The 22,066-nt window shown below is 38.9% G+C and overlaps 1 protein-coding gene across 1 annotated transcript in view; it reads right to left on the reverse strand.

Moving 5' to 3' along the window:
• LPCAT3 (lysophosphatidylcholine acyltransferase 3) overlaps positions 1–12,051 on the reverse strand; it is a 28,672-nt gene extending 16,621 nt beyond the window's left edge. The window contains exon 1 of the mRNA XM_074269093.1: positions 11,652–12,051. Within this exon, the coding sequence (XP_074125194.1) occupies positions 11,652–11,805 (154 nt within the window). The 5' untranslated portion in view covers positions 11,806–12,051. The remainder of the gene's footprint in view (positions 1–11,651) is intronic.
• Positions 12,052–22,066: the final 10,015 nt, after the last annotated feature.

The raw sequence follows: 22,066 nt of genomic DNA on the forward strand, positions 1-22,066 counted from the left end.
AAAAAAAAAAAAAAAAAAAAATTGTAGCAGTCCTTGTAGTGGCAAGGAACTGTTACGGAATAGCTGAATGATTATAGTATATTAAGATAATGGAACATTAATGTTTTATTAAAAATAATCATGCTGATTTCAGAAAAAACTGAAAAGACTTACACGAACTGATGCTAAGTGAAGTGAGCAGAACCAAGAGAACATTGTATATAGCAACAAGATTATGTGATGATCAACTGTGATGAATTTGACTCTTTTGAACAATGAGATGATTCAAGGTAATTCCAATGAACTTGTGATGGAAACAGCCATCTACATCCAGATAGAGAACTGTGAAGATCAAATGTGGATCAAAGCATATTAATTATACCTTTTTTGGTCGTAGTGTTTACTTGTTTGTTTTTTTTTTTTTTAATTTCTTGTCAATTTTTTCCTCCTTTGGATTTTTCATGCACAGTATGATGAATATGGAAGTTTATATAAGAATTGCACATGTTTAACCTATTGCTTTCTGTCTGGAGAGTGCAGAGGGAGAGACAGGAAGATTTGGAATATAAGATTTTGCAAAAGTGAATGTTGAAAATTATTTTTATGCATTTAAAATTTTTTTAAAAATACTATTAACTAAAAAAAATTAGTAGGCAAATCAATTCAACAAACATTTAATCAAACGAATATGTACAAAACACAGTTAGGAGCTGCAAATCTCATCATTAAATGATCCTATCCTTAAAAAGCTTACATTCTAATTTGTAACCAAATAAATACTTGGTAATTTCAGGAAAGAAAGAACACTAATCACTGGGAGTTAGTTCCTATCCTAGGGGGTGGTACTTAAAAGGAAGCAGGACGTTTGAAAAAGGTGAACAGGTGAACAGGAAGGGCATCTTTATACCAGGAACAGGATCAAAGATAAAAAGGCATGAAGATAAGATATGGATTAATGAGTCTAGGAGATAGGAAATTTAATGGCCAGGTGGATCAGGACCAACCTCAAGGGGAGAAATGGGAAATAAATTTGAAAACATAGGCAGAAGCCAAATTTTGGAGGATTTAAAATGCCAGAGTGCTTTCTTCCAGAAGCACACTTAATAAAACTAGAATGTAAAAAAAAGGTGAACAAAGCCGTTGTGTAAAGACATGTAATTTGGTAAAATGTTTCATTATTAAAGAAAATTTTTGGATTACATATAAATTTAAAACTTTGCATAAACAAAATGAATGTAAATATCCTTAAATAGATTAGAGGATATGAAGTTTTCTAAAGAATATCAAACGATCAACAACTATAAGAAAATATATGCCAAACTACTAAAAGAGAAAGGCATATGAAAACAAACTGAGGTTTTATTTCCTGCCTAAGAAATTTGGCAGAGAAAAAAAAAAAAATGCAGAAATTCAATGTTGGAACGGCCATGCTATAGGAAAGCAGGAATACTAATACATTGTCTTAGCTATGAGCTGGTCTGACCCATTCTAGAGTCCAATCTAGAAGTCAGTGATTTGTAATATCTAATTTGGAATAGGATTACAAAAGAAGCAAATTATACTGAAATAAAGAGGTAACTTATTCCCATCCTTATTCATAAATTTGCCTGATATCCATGGATTCCAGGTTAAACACCCCCACTGTGGAGTCAGATCTATTTGTTAGGAATACTAATTTGGCTGTTGTGTAGAAAATGGATTCAAAAAGATAGACTGGAAGCAGAAAAGCAGGTCACTGAAAAAACTCTTTCAACAGTCCAACTTAGATATGGGTGGTACCCTATGAGTGGAAAAAAAAAGGGAACAGATAAAGATATTGGGGAGGTAGAATTGTTAAGATTTAGCAACTGACTGGATACTAGTGTATGGGGGAATAAGGAAGAGGGAATCATTAAGAACTCAAAGTGTGAACCTAAAGTGTGACTGAAAAAAAATAGTGGTATTCTCCACAGAAACAGAGAATGTTTGAAAGGGCAGAAGATGAATTTAGGGGAGAAGAAAACAAGTTCTATTTTGGATATGTTGAGTTGCAGATATCAATTCAACATCTGAATGGATGTCAATCAGGCACCTAAGAGTTTGTTGAATTGATTTCTTTCCTTGCATTGTTTTGCCTTCACATATATCCTTGATTTGTTCAAATGTTATCTCCAATTCTTCTAGGAAGCCTTTAAAGGTCATAGCATCTGAAACTTCGTATGTCATTTATGTCTTTATATTACACTAAATAAATGCTTTGTGTATCTTAGCTCCTAAAGTAGATTGAAAGCTTTTTAGTATCCTGAAAGATCAAAGCTTGAGTTCAACAGCTAGTTATTGATTGATTGATATAATTGCAGATTGTGGAAAATGAAATGGAAAATATCTTTAAAAAAAAAAAAAAAGAAATAAACCCCAAACTTCCACCCAAGTCAAAAAGTTTACTTTGTGCTTGTCCGTTTCCTATACTAAATGTACAGACACAGACACCCATACATACCCACACACACCCACAGAAAGAGAGCTGGCTAAGTGAGATGCTGTAAACCTGAAAGCACCAGATAAAATGTTAGCTCTGAATATTTTTATCTCCAGAGGCCCAATGGTCTAAACTAAATTAAAAAAAAAAAAAAAAAAAACAAACAAACAAACAAACAAACAAAAAAAAACAAAACTCAATTCCTTTTCCTTTCATTTCAGAAACCAGAAGTAATTGGTGCATGGCTCATCAAAATGGTGATATATTGGTTAGTTTTGCTGAATTGCTTCCCTCCAATCCACTTTTAGAAAAATTTTTTATTAATAGAATTTTTTTTGCATTTTCTAAATTTCCTCCAGTATTTCTTCCTTAGAGAACCATCTTAAGAGATTTTTTTGTTTTAAAAGAGCAAAGAAAAGGAGAGAAAAAACTGATCAATACTCCTCCTCTCTTAAAAAAATATATTATGAGACCACTAGATGGATGGAGATTCAGAAATGAATGACAGAAATACAATAGCATTGCTAAAAATAAAGATTCTAAAATTCTTTTGTCAAGAGCCCTTAGAATGTCTGAAACACTGCTGCAGATTTTTCTGCACCTTGTGCCACAGTATGCTTCCAGCTATGCCTTCCATTTGCAGGATGAGAACAGAACAGTGTTATGCCCAAGACATGAGAGCATAGATTTAGCGTTGGAAAGAATGATTGAAACCATCTAGTTCCCAACTTTCATTTTGCATATAAAGACCAGATTAGTTGGATGATGTGACTCATCCAGGTAACTGGCAGAGGTGGGATTCGAACCTGGGCCCTCTTAGCCCAACTCTATTCAGATTCTGCCTCTCAGGTTTCTGAGTTTACCATTGCTGAAATCTGAAACCAAAAAAGGCCATAAAGCATTGTATCAGTTCCCAACATACAGTATGTATGAAAAACAGAACTTTAACCATAAGGATGTTGATACCTCCACCTTCCATAAACCTAGAAGTGACCAGGTTATGAAGAAATATAAATGCCAAACAGGAGTTTGGGGGCGGGGGGGGGGGGGGGGGGGGAAGGAGATCAATTTTGCAATTTAGCAAAATGATATGACCCAGTTGTTCCAGGTGAACCACTTGTTCACTGCTCAAGGATCTAGGGGATTAACAGCTTGTCTCTTGGTATACTCTGATCCCCTTTCTTCTGTTCTGCCAGAATCACTCCAAAACCAAAGAGAAGCATAGGATCATGGGCAATTTTGTATTTAATTTGTTTCAAGATGGTCAAAGGACTCTATCAAGAGGTCAGCCTACTGATAATTATCTCTGTACTTGGCCATTCTGGCCTCACAAAGCAGTCAGTCTGGTGCCAGAATTGCAATTTTTCCAGTAAGATCTGCTAGAACTCATACCATGTTGACATAAGCCTTTGGGAAATTAGATTTCCCTCCATGCCATGAGGAAGCATTAGAAGACTTTGTATCAATCAAGTAGATGTCCACTTTTCCCCCAACCCATTTTCTGATTTATTTTGAAGGGACTTTTTAGTATAAAGCTGTTTAATGAAATGACTTTCAGATTTTTAAAGTCCTATTGCCAAAGATTTTATAACATTGGGTACAGAGGAAAATAAGTGCCTGGAAAAACAATGCTTAAACAGGAAGCTTTAGAAACTGATGAAACTTGTGGCTGTGAATGTACAGGAAAGATAAAAAAAATGTAGAAGTTACCACCCAGCAGCAGAACCTGTTCAGACACTTGCTATATAACAATCCAGAAATCCCATTTATCAACTTCTTGTTTAACTACTGTCAGGTGAACCTAGCCATTTTAAAAAATTGCTCTAAAAATCTTTTGAGTATCATATAACAATCCCCTCATTTATAAAGCACCCACCATGCATGAGATATTTTAGATTCAAAGATAAAATAAAGTTATAGTCTCTTTCTTCATGGAACATTCAAGAACATAAAGATAGGGGTGATCGTGAAGAAGTTGGGGACAGGATAAGTAACACTTTTATGCACCAAGAACTGCTAAATATTAGGAATAAAATGATAAAATTAAAACAGACCTAGCCCTCAAGGAACTTACAATCTGTTTGGGAGAAACACGCAATGCAGATATAAATATACACAAAATAGACACCAGATGATTTTTTTTTTTTTTTTAGGAGGAGGGCTCACAGGGCAGAGCTAGGGAAGGAAGGGAAAGGAGAAAGGAGGGAAAGGCTAGGAGAAAATGGGAAGCCATAGCTACTAAGTGCATTCTTACTCATGTTCTTTCCATTCTACCATGCTGGCTTTCCATGTGACATTTCCTTGGATCTTCTAAGTCTGGTGTGACAGGAAGGCAGCTGGTTAGAGATTTGAGGTCACTGACCAACCCTACGAATACAGTAAATACCGAGTGGATAATGGAGCAGAAAGTGGGGCAGCCAGTGTTCCTGGTGGTTCCAAGGGAAAATGAGGTTGAGGAGCAGGAGCCATGTGCAAACTTGGCAACAAGGGCAACTGATGAGAAAGCTTTTAGAGGTAAGGAGGCAGAAAGAAAAAAACAACAACAGAAAAGGAACCTGGAGACATGTAGCCCAGAGGCGACCTTGGGTCAAGGTCAGGATCTTTGGTGTTTCGTGGCATTGGGCCAGAAGGTAAAAGCCAGTGAGTCTTGATACTAGAGTATAATGGGGACAGTCCAGAGATCCAGTGGTTGAGGGCTGAGGAGTACAAAAACCTTCCAGTGAAGGACACAGCCCTGGCAATGCCAACAGGGCAGCAGAAACCAAAAGAGTTGGTGCAAAAGCAGCTGAAATGACTTCTGGGAGGTGGGAATTGTGTACATGAGATCCTGGTGGCAGATTAAATATAATAAAACAGATTAATGTGAAATAGTAAAAGAAAGCTAGAAAAAATATGCTAAATAATATATAAGGGAGAGAACTCTTTCAGCTGGGACATGTGGTAGGAAATCAGGAAAGGCCGGCATGTGAGCTGAGCCTATAAAGGGAAGGACTTTTGAAAGTTAGAAAGAGGTGTACATTCAAGCTATGGGGGAAGGGCTGCAGGAAGGCCAAGGCACTTTCTAAGTTTGGGTTTGCAAGAAATCTGTCCAATTTGTCAGACACACAGGATGTATAAAAGGAATAATGAAAAATGAAACTGTGATGTTAAACTAGAGGTAGACTGCTGTGGGCCTTTTATAGCAAATTTTAAGGAGCTGGTGTTTTATCTAGGAGAAGCAAGGTGATGTGGTCATAGCTAAATTTTAGGAAGATTACTTGGTTAGCTGTGTAAAGGAAGACACTGGAAGAATGTCTCAACAGATCGTGCTGTATTAGCGTGATTAATTACTGTTCCATATAAGAAATGATGAATATGAAGACTATAACTGATGAGGAACTAAAAAAGCAGAACCCCAAACCTAAGATACAGGATAATTACAATAACGTAAGTGAAGGTAGCAGTAAAAAACCCCTCTCCAAACCGAATTCAAGTCAAATACAATGATGACTGTTGGTTGATCAGATGACTGATGTTGGAACATCCACCTTTCAGAAGATAGGTGAAAGAACATTAAAGTAGAACATCAGAGAAAGGACCATAGTAGTGGTAGTTTTTGCTTAACTGTAGTTTTTGTTATGGTGGGAATAATTACTGGAAAACTAACTATATAAACATTCTTAAAAATTAATAATTAAAAAAAAGATTTACAAAGAGGAGAGACTAACATCTGGCAGCTATAGAAGTATAGACTAATGATAACCTGAAACAGGGTGGAGAAAGCAGATATTAGAAACATTTATTTGTACTGGATTCAGTCATCAAGAGTTAATTACTTCTAGTAGCATTCAGTTCAGAGAAGGCAGGGTGGATAGGGTGGCAATTTAGGATGATTAGCAGAGTTTGAATAGCAGAAAGACAGGCGGGAGCAAGGGTGTAGGTTAATATTGTATTAAACTGATCAGCTCTATGGTCCAGATTTTTAAGAAAAAAAAGAATGGGAAATTAAATTAGGCTAGGAAAATAGTGAAAAAGTCAGGGTGAAGACTAAGAGGTTTAGGAAAGGATTACAAACAGGAGGCATGGGAAACTGGGAATTTGAAATTTTTGTAGAAAAATGTAAGAAGTTAAGAATTTGAAAATATATTCCTTTTGTTTTTGGTTGAAGTAGGGAGACAGAGATCATGTGCTATAGAAGTTGAGGAAATGGAAGGATTTTTGAGGGCTCATCAACTCTACTATCAAGGACACTAAGATCGAGTGTCAGTGGTTGGGATGTAGAGTGAGCCAAGTACAGCATGGATTTGTTTCCTACGGAGTCTAACATGATTGTAGTCCAAAGAAAACTGCAAGTTGTAGCTGGGCACAAGAGGATTTCCTTTAAAGGTCATTAATTTGTGTGATGTGAATTCAGTAAGCTCTAATTGCAATTTCAGATGCTATCTACTAAATCACAGCTCCAGGCCAAGAAGAGTACTAGAGGAAAGCTAAAGTGTTAAACTAGGTGACATTCTGGCCAGAGCTCGGAATAGAAACTGGGAGGTCTCCACAGGTTAGTTCCATAATAACATTTGAAAGAGGTAAAGGGGGATATTCTAGAAAGCATTTATTTTTAGATACCCCCCAACTAAGAGTCCATACCAAAAATCTAGTCTGGATGAATTAATTTTAATCTTTTTTTGGAGCACTGGCCCTACTTCCAAAGTGTTTTTTATAAAAAGAATGTCTATGTGACTGTGTATATAAAAATTTGAACTTGGATTCAAGACATGTTAGCATAAATCTGACTGCCTTAGATATTTATTAGTTATGTAATCATAGGAAAGTAAATCACTCAGATGCTTAAATTTTCTTATTTGTAAAATGGCTATAAAAATAGTTGTACTATATACCTCATTGGGGGTATAGGAGGGAAAGTGCTCTGCAAACTTTATTACCTTACTTATAAATTCTAGAAATGAGAATTGTTTTTATTTCTACTGTACAGATGCATCAAATACAATAAGAAGAGAACTGGCCTCAGAGTCCAGAGGACCTTTGTTCAAGTCCAGCTTCTGCTATGAAATGACGGGAATTAACTCTCCATGCTTACTCCAACCTTACTTTCTGCACTAGGAGAAGGATATTCCTTAATGGGAGCTCCCTACTAAAATGAAACCACAGGTCTTAATCCTGCCTTACCCTTTTTTCGACCTCTCCAGAAAAGGCATTTTGAAGGTCTGTATAAGTTTTATTAGGACATATTACATAGATAAGGAAATGGAGGTTCAAAGACTTTAAAGGACAGTAAGTTGAACAGCTCAAAGATCAGACTCCAAGTCCCAAGTTCATTCCCCCACCCCACTGCATCTTACCACTCATGATAAATTAATTCCTGGAGAACTGTGAATCCTGAGATAAATAGGGTCATTCTATACCAATGGTTCTCAAACTTTTTGGTTTCAGGACTCCTTTACATTCTCAGAAATGATTGAGGGCACATATACAACAAAGCTTTTGTTTTTGTGGTTATATGTATTGATACTTGCTGTAGAAATGAAGACATCTTAGTATTATGAAAAGTTCTGAGCTCACAGATTCCCTGAAAAGTTTTCAGGGATTTCTAGGGGATTCTGGACAACAAATAAATACTTCAAGGACTGCTGCTTTTCAAAATCAAATTTGGAATTCTGGTCTATACCAGGAAGGCACTAAGTAACAGGATACACAGGTTCTTTTCCCTCCTTTCCTACTACCAACTATTATACTTACTACTAATATTCTTCACCCTCAAGGATATCCAAGTCTCTTAGAACTGTACAAATATACAAAAATACAAGGGCTGCCACATCAACACCCTCCCCCCAGGATTGCCCACCACTAGACTTCCCATTGGACCATTTGTTTGGAATTAGTCTATATTGTCTTCTTGTACCTCTTGAAGTAGCTCTCCCTGCCTTCACAGAAGTATCAGTTAACTGTTAGGAAAGTCAAAATAATTCTAAAATAGTCTATACAGTAAAATATGACTAACTGGTAGGCCTAAGAGGTACTCTGGATTTAAATTAATCTCTACATGGTAGGTGGCATCAGTCTCCCTTTCTGACTGGAGGTGGTGGAAAAGGATACAAAAAGCTATACATGGATTTTACATGTATATGTAAAATGGATTTCCATTTTTTTCCTTTGATATATATGAAATAAAGCAAAAAAATTTAGCACCATACTTCCAACTTAACAGTTTACTAATTGCTAATCTACACAATGGAATCAAATAAACAGTACTTCCTAATGCCTAGGAGAAAGGAAGGGCATCATCACTTGGATCTGTGACCTTTCTCATGTGCATAGTATCTGTCTTTATATGCTTTTTTCCCCACAAGGAGCTATGTTTCTGCACTATAATTTTAATTGTATTACAAAATGGCTACTTGTTTATACAAAACAGTTTTATGTGGTATGAGTCTAAAGTATTACCTTACCTGGGCCTAAAACTTGGAACACTGTTGTGTAAACCATGCTGAATAATACTTCCATGATAACTGAGAATGAAAGGACAGGAAAAAAGTGATATAACTGCAAAGATAAGAACTGGCCCACCAGAATTACTGGTGATGACTTGAAACAGAGTTCAAAGTGACAGGAAAAAATCCATAGGGAAAACTGGATGTCATACTAAAGGATGATACTAATTTTTAATCAAGGTCACTTGAAAATGAATTTATTCAAGATCTCTACTTTAGATTTTGAAAATTTTGCTTTGCTGCTATTATTCATCAGTAATATACTATTTCTTATTAGATCAGGTCCAAACTCCTCAAGCTGGCATTAAAAGCCTTCTACCATCTGGCTGTACCTTATCAAGCCTTCTTTCCAATGAAACTCTTTACACCCACTCACCAACCCAACCCAAGACTTCATTCATTCAGTAGTGAGCCCTCTCCCTATTCTTCTCAACCAAATAAAACCTTACCTATTCTTCAAGCCCAGTTTAAGTTCTACCTTTTAAAGTAGTTAATCCAATCCTTACCTCTCCCCTCTGAATTTCTCTAGCAGATACACTATACAATTTAGCATTTAATTACATATTGCTTTATTTTTCTCTAGTTTCATGCACATAAACCTTCTCCCACTAAATAGATTCTAAGCTTGTCAGTACAGAAACAATTTCATTTTGTGCTCTTCTCAGCCTCTAGTATAGTCTTCCACCAAAAGTGCTACTCTGACAACTCTCTGGTTGGGGCATGTCAGTTCTTCAAAAAAGATGTCAGCAAAGACCAAGCTGTGACTGTTTCTTACAAGCTAGAAAGGCTACTGATCTAGCAACTGAGGCCCAGCCCTAGCCAAGTTGTATTTCCAAAGGACTGACCACTGGCTAAGGCAATTCAACGGCTACCTACTATCTGCTTCTAAGAGCATCTACATAGTTTAAAGAGCACAGATCTTTTAAAAGTGTGTACTGAGAGGCAGCTAGATGGCAGAGTGGATTGGGCCCAAAGTCAGGAAGCCTGTGTTCAAATCCAGCCTCAGACACTTACTTCCTGAATGGCCAAAAGGCAAGTCACTTTTTCCCTCTCTGGCCACTGGATCAGAAACCAGCAAACTACTCTCATAACTCTGCCAAGAAGCCCCACGGACAGTATTGTGAATTATGGTGCACAGAATTACGAAGAGATGACACTGATCACATCTGGCATATAGGAGGGCATTCTCCATGCTGCTTAGAGTCAAGAATGCTCACAAATAGCATAGTACAATAAATAGTGCTGGCCCTGGTCAAAGGACCTGAGTTTGAATTAATCAAGCAAATCATTAACCAGCCACTCTGGGTCTCATTTTTATCCTGATTTTATATGAAGGACTTAGATTAGACGACCTTTAAGGTTTGGTTTCACCTTTCTACCCTACACTAATATAGAATGTAAAAATGTTCTTTAGCAAACAGTCTCAACTACTCCAACAAAATGCTTAAGGATCTGAGACAAGCATGAAGAATGTTCTGTATACTGTAGAAGGAGCTGATGTTCTTGGTAAAAGAAGGCAATTATAACAGATTGTGAGTGCATGAATACACCATGTGGACAACCAGCATAACTATCCACATCTTTAAAGGGAACATCAGTTCATTCCCCTCAAAACCAGCAGCAAGTTCTATGCTGTGAGGTGGAAGGGATATGTAAAATTAGACACAGTATAAAAATAACGGACACTCTGCCAGGCTTATTTCATGTGACACTTGCATGTACTCCACACACAAGTCTAACTGGTCTGACACTAGCTGTTCCGAGATGCTATCTTCTGTCCCCAGGCTTCCTCTGGCGGGGCACCCTTTGCTTATGAGCAATGAGAATCCTGGATTCCTTCAAGGTCCAAGTCCCGCTTGATGCCCCGGATGTTTTGACTACTTCAGTAGTCGGGGCTCTCCAGTCACAGAGAGTTTACTTATCGCATTACATATTGCATTCCTCCGGCTGCAGGGGGCAAGGGCTTGTACCTTTCCAGATCCTGCAGCTAGCAATTCAACAGACAGTCTAAAGCTTCTCCTAAGTGCCAATAGGTGGGGACACAAAGAGGGTAAAGACTAATCCCTGCCCTCAAGGAGCTTACAGTCTGGAGATCACATGCAAACATCCATCACAAAGCAGGCCAGGAGGGAGAGCACTGAAGAGATCTAGAAGGCTTCCTGGAAGAGGTGGGATTTCAGTTGGGACGTAAGCCAGGGAGGCCGTGCCTTGCAGACTGAGGAGCCCCCATCGGCTGAATGGGGTTCAACAGGGAGATGACCTGAGAGGCCGGAGAGACATCAGGGGACATTGCACCCAAACCAGTGGCAAGGATGGGGCAGCGCGTAGGGTCTGCACAGGCTCGTAGAGAGGCACTGCCCCGGACAGGGTTAAGGCGAGGGGTTGAGGTTCAGCCTCTGCAAGGACCGTGTGAGTGAGGATGGGGCACGGAGGCAGGGGTGGGAGAGGGCAGAAGGAGCGCACCCGGAGGAAGGGAAGGAGAAGGGAGAGTGCAAAGGTCAAGGGGCACCGGTTCTCAGCCAATCTATTAGAGTGGGGGGGCATTTGAGGGGTGGGGGAAGATTCGTGTCCCGGAAATGGCTGGTGTGACTTTGGGGGAGGGAGGGGAGGGCAGGGGTGGGAGTGGGGAGTAGGGAGGATGCCCCGGAGGAAGGACAGAGAGGGCGAGGGCGGGGGAAGGTGTGTCCCCCTACATCGGGGCACCTCAGCCGGAGGAGGGAGAGACCCCTTACCTAAGAAGATGGAGATGATGAGCCGCAACGCCTGCTCTGAGGCACCAAGGTACGCCGACAACTTCCCAAGCCACTGTGCCTCGACCCCGGCACGCAGGACCCCGACCACTAGCTGGGCTGTCGTCTCTACGTCCTGATCAGCTGCCGTCGCCATCTTAACTCCGGGCGCCCCCGTGGGACGCCCCCCACCCCACTTCGCGCGCCACGCTTGTGGGCAAAGCGCAACAGCTTCACCTCAACTCCAGCCTGAAGCCCGCCCACGGCGTGGACATTGGTTGTCAGCCCGCCCAGTCGGAAGACGTGCGGATTCTTATTGGGTTGTGAGACGGTGGGGGCGGGGCTTGATGAAGCTCGGAGGGAAAAAGGCGGCGTTTGGCGTTTGTAAGGCAAAGGTGACTCCAACCAGACTGTCTACGCGGTAGGCTAGAGGGGTGGGGGTGGGGCTTAGAAGGGGGAACTAGAATTTCCATTGGAGGATTCCCAAACCGGCTGAGAAATGATTTTACGATTCTGTTCTAACTGGTTCGAGGAGGAGTCTTAAGGAAAGGGCGGGACAGGCCGGCCCGTTCTCTGTTCTCCAATTGGCTGAGATCCGAGCAGGCGAGAGTCGGGAAGGGAGGGGTCACTGATTCTTGAGAAAGAAGGTTACTCTGGGTCGCTTGAGTGAGGGGGTTACTGGGGCACATGGACGGAGAGGCTTGTGGCTGTGTCGCGTGCGCCGCCTAATGGGCATCTCGTGCGTCACTCTCCTTTGGAACGTCCCCCCAGAAAAAAGAGCGCCCCCCGAAATGATCTTGTATTTGGAAATGCCCACCCCCACCCCCCAGCCTCGTGGCTGGCCTCCAAAGCTGCAGAGAGCCGGCGGGGCGCAGGCTCGGGGCTCGGGTCAGTAACACTTGTCTCCAGGCTTGCCGCGCGGGGGACCCTGTGCCGGGGCTGCGGGCGCCGACACAGACACGCCGGCTCCTCTGCACTAACTACCGGCTGACAGGAGCAGCGAGGCAGCCGCGGGGAGCGTCTCCGCGACTGCTGCCTTTCATTACGGAAGAGCCCCGAGTCCTGGGGGGATTTTAAGTGGGGGAGGGCCGTACAAAGCCACCAGCATCACTCCCCTCCCCGGAAACCGTCGGGGTTCTTGGGCCATCTGTAGAGATGGCCCTCTCTTTGGGGGTCTTAATCTCTGCGATTATGCTGGAGATGGATTTGTAGGAAACCAGGAAAGCTGGGGGGTGCAGATGACGATGGAGAGTTACATGTCTGGGGGGTACAGCAAAAATGCCAGGAAGGTGGGAGATTGAGGGTCCTATTCAAGCAACAACCAGGAGTTCGGTGTTACTGAATTAAAGAATATATTTTTTATATTGAGGGGGAGGGAATGTTAGAAACAGGCAAATCAATCAGTCCCTGGGCCTCAGCTCATTTGTAAAAGGGACCTGTAATTCTTGCCGCCCCCCTGCCCCTTCTGATACTTGGGAAACCCTAAGGCAGTGGTCCTCAAACTTTTAAATAGGGGCCAGTTCTCTGTCCCTCAGACTGGGGAGGGCCGCACTGGAGTAAAAACAAAACGTCACACTCGGTCTCCGCCCCTCAGCCCATTTGCCGTAGCCTGGCGGGTGCAGTTTAAGAACCCCTGCTCTAGGCCAGGAACCATTCCTAAATTATATTGGAAGGTTTTCCGTAGTATTCCACTACAGAGCAAGAGAGAACAAAACCGATTTTCCTCCTTGAAATTAAGCAGCCCCAGAGCTTTGCATTGACCAATAGATAATACCCCATACCAAGATAAAGTCGAAATGGGCTCATGATTTAGACATAAACGGTGATACTTTAAACAAATTAGAACAAGGGATAGTCTACCTCAGATCTGTAGAAAAGAGGAATTTGTGGCCAAAGAAGAACTGGAGAACGTTATAAAATGCAAAATGGATCATTTTGATTACATTAAATTAAAAAGGTTTTATAAAAACAAAACTAGTGCATCCAAGATTGGAAGGAAAGCAAAAAGCTGGGAAACAATTTTTACATTCTTTTTGATAAAGGCCTCGTTTCTAAAATATAGAACTGACTCAAATTTGTAAGAACACAAGCCATTCCCCAGTTGATAAATGGTCAAAGGATATGAACAGACAATTCTCAGATGATGAAATTAAAGCCATCTATAATCATGAAAAAATGCTCTAAAATCATTATTGATTAGAGAAATGCAAAAAACTCTGACATACCACTTCACATCTCAGATTGTCTTAAGATGACAAGAAAATATAATGATAAATGTTTAAAGGAATGTGGGAAAAACAGGACAGTAATTTTTTGTTGGTAGTTTTGAACTGATACTATTTGAAACTGTGCTCAAAGGGCTTATAAAACTGCATACCCTTTGATCCTGCAGTTTCTCAATTGGGCTTGTATCCCAAAGAGATCTTAAAAGAGGGAAGGAGACTCACATGTGCAAAAATGTGGCAGCCCTCTGTAGTGGCAAGAAACTGGAAGTTGAATGGATACCGTCAATTGGAGAATGGTTGGGTAAATTATGGTATATGAATGTTATGGAATGTTATTGTTCCGTAACAAACAACAAGCAAGCTTATTTAAGAAAAGCTGGAAAGACACTTGCATGATGCTAGGTGAAGTGAGTAGAACCAAGAGAATATTGTACTTAGCCACAAGATTATGTGATGATTAATTGTGTTGGACTCTTCAACAATGAGGTGTTTCAAAGCAATTCCAATAGATTTGTGATCAAAAGAGGCATCCTCATTCAAAGAACAATAGAGCCTGAATATGGATGAAAGCATAGTATTTTCATTTTTTTTTTTTGTTGTTTGGTTGGGGTTTTTTTCTTTCTCATGTTTTCTTTTTTCCTTTTTAAGCTGATTTTTCTTGAGCCGCATGACAAATATGGAAATATGTTTAGAAGAATTGCACATGTTTTAACATATAGGATTCCTTGCTTTTTAGAGAAGAAGGAAAAGAGGAAGAAAAATTTGGAACACAAAGTTTTGCAAAGGTGAATGTTGAAAACTATCTTTGCATGTATTTGGAAAAATAAAAGGCTATTATAGAAAATAAACCAAAAAAAAAAAAAAGAAAGAAAGTAGGCTAACCTTAGAATGAATCTCAACTCTTTATGATTTCAGAGGAGGAGGAGTGACTTATCTGGGATCCAAGCTCCCTGGGCCTTGTGGGATGTTATGTATTGGTGTAATTCAGTGCAACCAGGGTTCATTGTGTTCATTATGATTTATATAAGTGCTTATGGTATATATTTTTTCTTTTGACAGTTTTAATGAGAATTATCTGTAGAATCACCTCAACTCTTTATTTTGCTTTACTTACATAATAAGAAAAATCTATATTTTACCCTAGTTCACCTAAAATGAGATTTTCAAACTTTCAAGTAGAAATGTGAGCTATTTTTTGTCCAATAAATTTTAGAATTTTTAAAAAATTTTTTGAATTATCTTTATCTACTGTTCCCCTATCTGGGCCCACTGAGAAGCAAGAAAGACAAAACACATAAATATGCGGAATCATGAAAAACAAATTTCTGCATCCACAGTGTCAAAAAAGAAAGAAAGAAAATATTCTTTAGTTTGTCAGCTCTATATCTGGAGGTGGATAACCATTCATGATGAGTTCTTTGGAATTGTAGTTGGTTGATATTGATCAGAACATTTTCAAAGCCCATATTCTTTATAATATTATTGTTATAATAAAAATTGTTCTCCTGGTTCAGCACACTCCATTTTGCTTCAGTTCATATAAGTCTTCCCAGGTTCCTTTGAAACTGTCCCCCTGCACATTTATTTATTATGGCATAAATATTATAAACTTCAATTTGTTTAGTCATTCTCCAATTAATAGGCATCCCTTCAGTATCCAATTCTTTGCTACTACAAAAAAGATGTAAATATTTTTGTACATAAAGGTTTTCTTTTTCTCTCTTTGATGTTTCCAGGGTTTAGACCTAGCAATGATATTGCTGAGTCACAGGCTATGTAAAGTTTTAAAGCTCTTAGGCATAGCTCCAAATTGCTTTCCAGAATGGTTGAACCAACAGTGACTTGTGTACAGTGTACCTATTTTTCCACAGCTCCTCCAGCATTTTACAATGTATTAATGACACCATTTCAAGTCACATAAAGCTTTCATGCTAGGAGTTTTTGACCCAAGTTCTTGCCAAAGCTAATAGTTATCATCACAGCTTGTAGGGCAGGAGAAACAGTCTGTTCTCAGTCTGAGGGTAAGAATGAGGACAGATGAGGCTGAAAGGAAAAAGTGCCTATTTTTTTTTTGATATGGGTAGACAACTCTAAAGAGGGATGGGAAAATATAGCCATAATTTCCCTTTTCCTCCCTCTTTACTGAAATTTATTCTGCATGATCTGAAGTCTGTGCTCTCCTTATCACTTGCACCAGAATATACCCACTGGATTATTTGTAAATATTCTTTCCCTTGGTATATAACTGAATTAGACCATAGAAAGGAAAATTTATGGATTAGAATTGACTTATTCTTTTCCTTTTCCCATAAACTATCTGATCTTCCCCCAGATACATATAAGTATGTAACTAATGGACTAGTTTATAAGACCCCAGTCCTTAGAGCATTCCTACTGTGCTGTGCTTGCTGCCAACTCAATTGGCATTTAGTGAGCTTTCTTCTGGAAATGTTAATGGAAGCCTCTGACTGCCCATAATTAAATATGCAGTTATTATATAACTATTTTCTGTGGATTTAAGGTGTTTGGATGAAAAGTATTTTAATTGGCTTCTAAGTTGGAATTGAGTGTGCATTCTAAAGACAAAAACAGATTAAGACCCCTTTTTATGTCAGTTTTTGAGTAAGGAGGTAGAAGAATTACTCTGGGTTCCTGGATGGGCCAAGCTTCTTTAACCCATTCTTTCTCTCAGTTTTCATATAGCTGTAAATACATGGAGCTGCTGTTTTTCCCTTCTCTAATTCACGTCTTTCTTTTTCCCCTGATCTTAAGTAAATGATTATCTAGAGAAAGAATAGACCAAATTATGCTATTATGGGCCTCAATATGTTGGATGTACTATTGCAGGTCCAGCAATAATAGGAATTGCAGAGATTGTCATAGGTGCACTAACCAAGTCTGGTGAATCAGCACCATCCTGAGGATCATCTGTTTGATTCAGCAAAGATTTATGGAGGAAATAGATTGTGAGTTTGGGTTAAACATCTTCTTTCCAGAAAAAATTGTAAATGTTAAAGGTACCGAGCTACTGGGAAATGTAAACAGAAATAGATCTTCAGGCAAAGAAACACTTTCCGATTTCTATCTTGGAGATTTCCATTGTCTTAGAAATTTCCTAGCTGGGTGTCTCATAAGATTAACTACAGAGAAAAGTTCCAACTGGAACAAACCTGATTTTTGGTAACTCCTAAAATCCAAGGTTAACACAATCTTCCCCCAAATCACTTGCCATCTCATCCCTATTTCTCAACTTTCCACATTTGGAAAGTGGTTGAGTAGCCTCATCTGATCGATTGTCGACCCTAAAACTACATAAGTATGTTGTATATGCTTCTAAAACATCATATATTTTGAGTGTATATATATGTGTATGTATATGTATTTATCAGTATATCTCTTGCCTCAGGTAAATATTGACACTGTTGACACCCTAGTCACTTAAGGACATAAAAAGGTCTGCTCTATTGTAATGCTGGAGAAACTGAGCAAGGTAGAGATTAGAGAACAATTTAATAATTTATTTAAAAGGGAGAGATATACTAGGACCAAATGGATCCATGGTTTGGTCCCAGACTATCCTCTCCAAGAATCCAGCAGTGAATGTCCCATAACAAGATTCTTTTATAGGGTTGCAGGAATAATGACATAATGGGGAAGGTACCTGAATGGGAATGGCCTAATGGTGGGAGGAACCTAGGATGAGAATGACATAATAGAGGCAGGCACCTAGGATGACATAATGGAGGGAGGTACTGGAGAGGCTCCTGATATTCTAATGATGTCTAAAATGGATAAAGACCTTTATCCCTTCAAACATTAAGAGGGAATGACTATAGATAAAAGATCTTTATCCTAACATTTAGAGGGAATAGTTATAACCTGAGGCAGAGTGACTAGGACAATTAGGAAAACTAGGTCAGGACATTAAAAGGGAACTGTGGTACACTATTTAGTACCAAATTTTGAACTGTATTAAAACCAATAAGCATCTAAACAATAGAATGATGAATCATTGGAATAGATTAGGTACATATTATACAAAAGTAAATAATCTTAGTAATGTAGTATTTGATAAATCCCAAGATCCAAGATTTGGGGGTAAGAACTCATCATCTAACAAAAATTGCTGGTAAAACTGGAAAGCAGTTTGGAAGAAATGAAGCATACATGAGTATATCAAGATATGATCAAAATAGATAAATGATTTACACATAAAGGATAATATTAAAAATAAAATAGGAAAGCAGGGAAAAATATACCTATCAAATTTATGGAAAATGGAACCAAAAAGGAGATAGAGAGGATCAAGGGAAATAAAATTGGTTATTTTGGTTATATGAAATTTAAACAGTTTTGTACAGACAAAACTAATGGAGCCAAAAGTAGAAAGAAATAAAGAAATGGGAAATTTTTTTACAGCAATTTTCTCTGATAAATGGTTCATTTCTCAAATATGTAGGGAACTGAGCCAGACTGATAAAAAATAAGAATAATTCCCTAATAGATAAATGGTCAAAGGAAATGAACAGTTTTTAGAAGAAATGAAACTGATAAAAGCCACATAAAAATTATCTACAATTCTGATGGACGTGCTCTCTTCAACATTGAGGTGATTCAGAGCAGTTCCAAGGACCTTGTGATGAAGAAAGCCATCTGCACCCAGAGAGAGGACTGTGGGAACTGAGTATGGTTCACAACATAGCATTTTCGCTCTTTTTGTTGTTTGCTTGCATTTTGTTTTCTTTTTTTTTTTTTCCGGTTTGATTTGATTTTTCTTGTGCAGCAAGATAATTGTATAAATATGTATGCATATATTGGATTATTTGACATTGAGGAGGGGGTAGGGGAAGAGGGTAAAATTGGAACACAAGGTTTTGCTAGGATTAATGTTGAAAAATTATCCAGGCATATGTTTTGAAAAATAAAAAGCTTTAAAAAAATCATCTAAATTATTACTGATTACAGAAATGCCAATTAAAAAAACTCTGATACATCTCATACTTACCACTTTGCTCTACAAAACAGAAAAGGAAAATGATAAATGCTGAAGGGAATATGGAAAAATGGGACACTAATGCACTGTTAGTGGAGTTGTGAACTAGCTCAACCTTTCTGCAGAACATTTTGGAACTGTGACCAAGGGGCTATAAAACTGTGCATACCCTTTGATCCAGCAATAATGATACTAGGTCTATATTCCAAAAAGATCAAAGGAAAAAGAAAAACGTACTTATTTGTACAAAAACCCTTATGATAGTTCTGTTTGTGATAGCAAAGAATTAGAAATCAAGGGAATGCTTATAAATTGAGGAATAAACAATTTGTAGCATGTGATTGTGGTAGAATAGTGTGCTCTATGAAATGACAAGCAAATTTATTTCAGAAAAACCTGAGAAAGGGGCAGCTAGATATTGCAGTGGATAGAACATTGGCCCTGGAGTCAGGTGAATATAAGTTCAGATCTGAGCTCAGGCACTCAACACTTCTAGCTTTGTGACTCTGGGCAAGTCACTTAAATCCAATTGCCTTGCAAAAAACAAAAAACAAACAAACAAAAAAGAAAAACCTGAGAAGACTTATATGAACTGATGCAAAGTACAGTGAACAGAACAAGGAGAACAATATATACATCAAAAGCAATGTTGTAAGGATGATCACCTGTGAAAGAGTTAGTTACTCTGATCAAGATAATGATCCAAGATAATTCCAAAGGATGTATGGTGAACATGGGGCATATCAAGTCAGAGATAAATAGTGCTTTTGGAGAGGATGGACACTGACAAGATAACTGACTTGACTTTTTATTAGCAGGTTTATAATGGACAGTGTTTGGACAGTGGAAAACTAAGGTGAAAGGAAGAGACCTAATAAGCAGTCTTATAAACTGTTCTCTATTTCCATGATGTATATGAACCTCAAATGTGCTTGCAGTATTTATAAGTTATTGAATTTGATTGTAAATCATTCTGTTAATGAGAACTGTCTTTTATATGTAGGACTGTCTTAAGGTTTCTCAGGCATACAACAATGAGGTCTGCACACCTTACCTTTGGTAAGCAGCCTGCTCTTCTCTTCCACACTTTTCTTTGGGGCCTTCCAAAAGCTGAGCTAATTCTGGCAGTGTATGCACCAGCCTCACCATCTATGTGGACATCTCTGGAAAACATACTGCCAAAGGAGTGAACTTATCCATAGCATTCAATATTTCTTCATTTGCTATAACCTAGGGCTCCGCATACAGATAGTATGGTGCTGGCTGGTGGAAAGCATGTATTTTCTTAGTATTAATTATTAGCTCATAATTAGCACAAGCAGCAGAGAATCAATACATACTGCATTAAGTACAAAATCATGTGAGAACAAGAAATCATGCACCAGCTCTCCCTCCACTTTAGTCCTGGCTACATTGTAGCCTTTTCAAGTTGAATAATTTACCATCAGTGTGACCCATCAGCTGACCTTGATGCTGTTTTCCTCCTTATTGCAGGAATCTGACAACACTGCTGAAAACATGCTAAAAAGCATGGCAGCAAGCACACAGCCTTGCTTTAGTCCATTGGTGCCCGGGAAAGCACAAAAGCATCACCCATTCCATGGCAAGCATGCCATCATGAAATTGACATGCAATACTGACATTTTAACATAATTTTCCACAAGCCCTCACAAGTGATAGTATCAGAGACCTTGGTCAGATCGATGAATGCTGAGTACAGACCTATGTTCTTTCTGCTCCTGGCCTTTCTCTTGCAGTGGTTGGGCAGCAAACACTGTATTGATTGTTCCTTGGCCCTTTTTGAAGCCATATTGTCTTTCAGATAGATGACAGTTTTCCAGGGGAAGGACCAGCCTATAATGAGGATTCAGATAAGAATCTTGCCAGCAGTAACCAAGAGAGCCCCTGTGATTGTCATAGGACAATTTCTGTTAGCTTTTTTATGAGCAGTAGACCTCCTGTCTTGTAAATCTCAGCTGGAATAGAATCAGCATCAGGTGTTTTGCCACACAAGAGGAACCTAATAGCATTCAAAACCCCTTCTTCAGTTGGAAATTTAGGTAGAGAGGGATTGACTTCAACCTGAGGCATACAGTCTATCTTCATCATTGATTGGTAATATCTGTTGAGAACACTGGAAGTTTTTAGCTCATATCTCCAGGATCATGTCCTTAGCACTAATCAGTATGACTCTGAGCTGTTCAGCACTGAGTAGTTCAGATACATGATAGGTCTTTGGCTCATAAGTAGCCTTCAGGGCAGCATAAAAGTGCTTTGTGTTGTTGCAATCAGTATAAAAATGAATTTTAATCTATCTTCCAGCTGAACCAAGAATCTTGCTTCTCTAAGTTTTGCCTGTACTTTGGATGTACTGCGTTCTTAGAAAGGGATGAACTATCCTGCTGGTAAACCCAGTGGAGTTCTTGTTTTTCATTTAACACCTTCTGAATTTTCCTATCATTTTCATCAACCCCGTTTTGATATTTGCAACTGTTTTGGCCCAGAAAAGAAACTAGTGCTGTATACCAGATATTTGAAAAACGTCCTCTCCTTTTTTACTTCACTATTACCAACAATATGCTGGCTCAGCTTCTCCTCCAAGTGAGTAACAAGCTCTTCTCACTCCAAAAAAACTTTCTGATCTGTTGGTAGTCATCTTGCTTGGAGTTTCTGCTCTGGTTGAATGTGAATATTTAGTTTGGAGAGGATAAGTCTATTATCAGTCCAGCACTCTGCACCACATATTGCCTTCATCACTCTTGCATCCTAACTGTTTCTTCTCCTTACACTGACATAGTCTACTAAATGCTAATGTTTGCATTTTGGTAAAAGAAGAAAATTAGTAATAAAAAGGTCATGAGATGTAGTAGGAGTGAGTGACCATTACTGTTGTAGTTTCCAACTCCATTCCTCTCAAGGATTCCATGCCATCTATTCTTACTCTTGCATGAAAGTCATCCATAATTATAAATGTATCCTTTTTCAGCATATTGATGAGGGTCTCCAGGTATTCATAAAAATTTTCCTTTACCTCATCAAGGGTCGCCTTGGTAGGAGCATAAGCACTGATGATGGTGATGCTTTCCTGAAAGTGGTAATCATATTTTCATGAATCTGTCTTTCGCTCCTTTTGGGAGGCATACAAACTTGTTGATTAGATTAGCTTGGATTGTAAAATTGATGCCAGATTTACAGTGCTC

The sequence above is a fragment of the Sminthopsis crassicaudata genome, chromosome 5 (genome assembly GCF_048593235.1).
Source record: "Sminthopsis crassicaudata isolate SCR6 chromosome 5, ASM4859323v1, whole genome shotgun sequence".
NCBI lineage: Eukaryota > Metazoa > Chordata > Mammalia > Dasyuromorphia > Dasyuridae > Sminthopsis > Sminthopsis crassicaudata.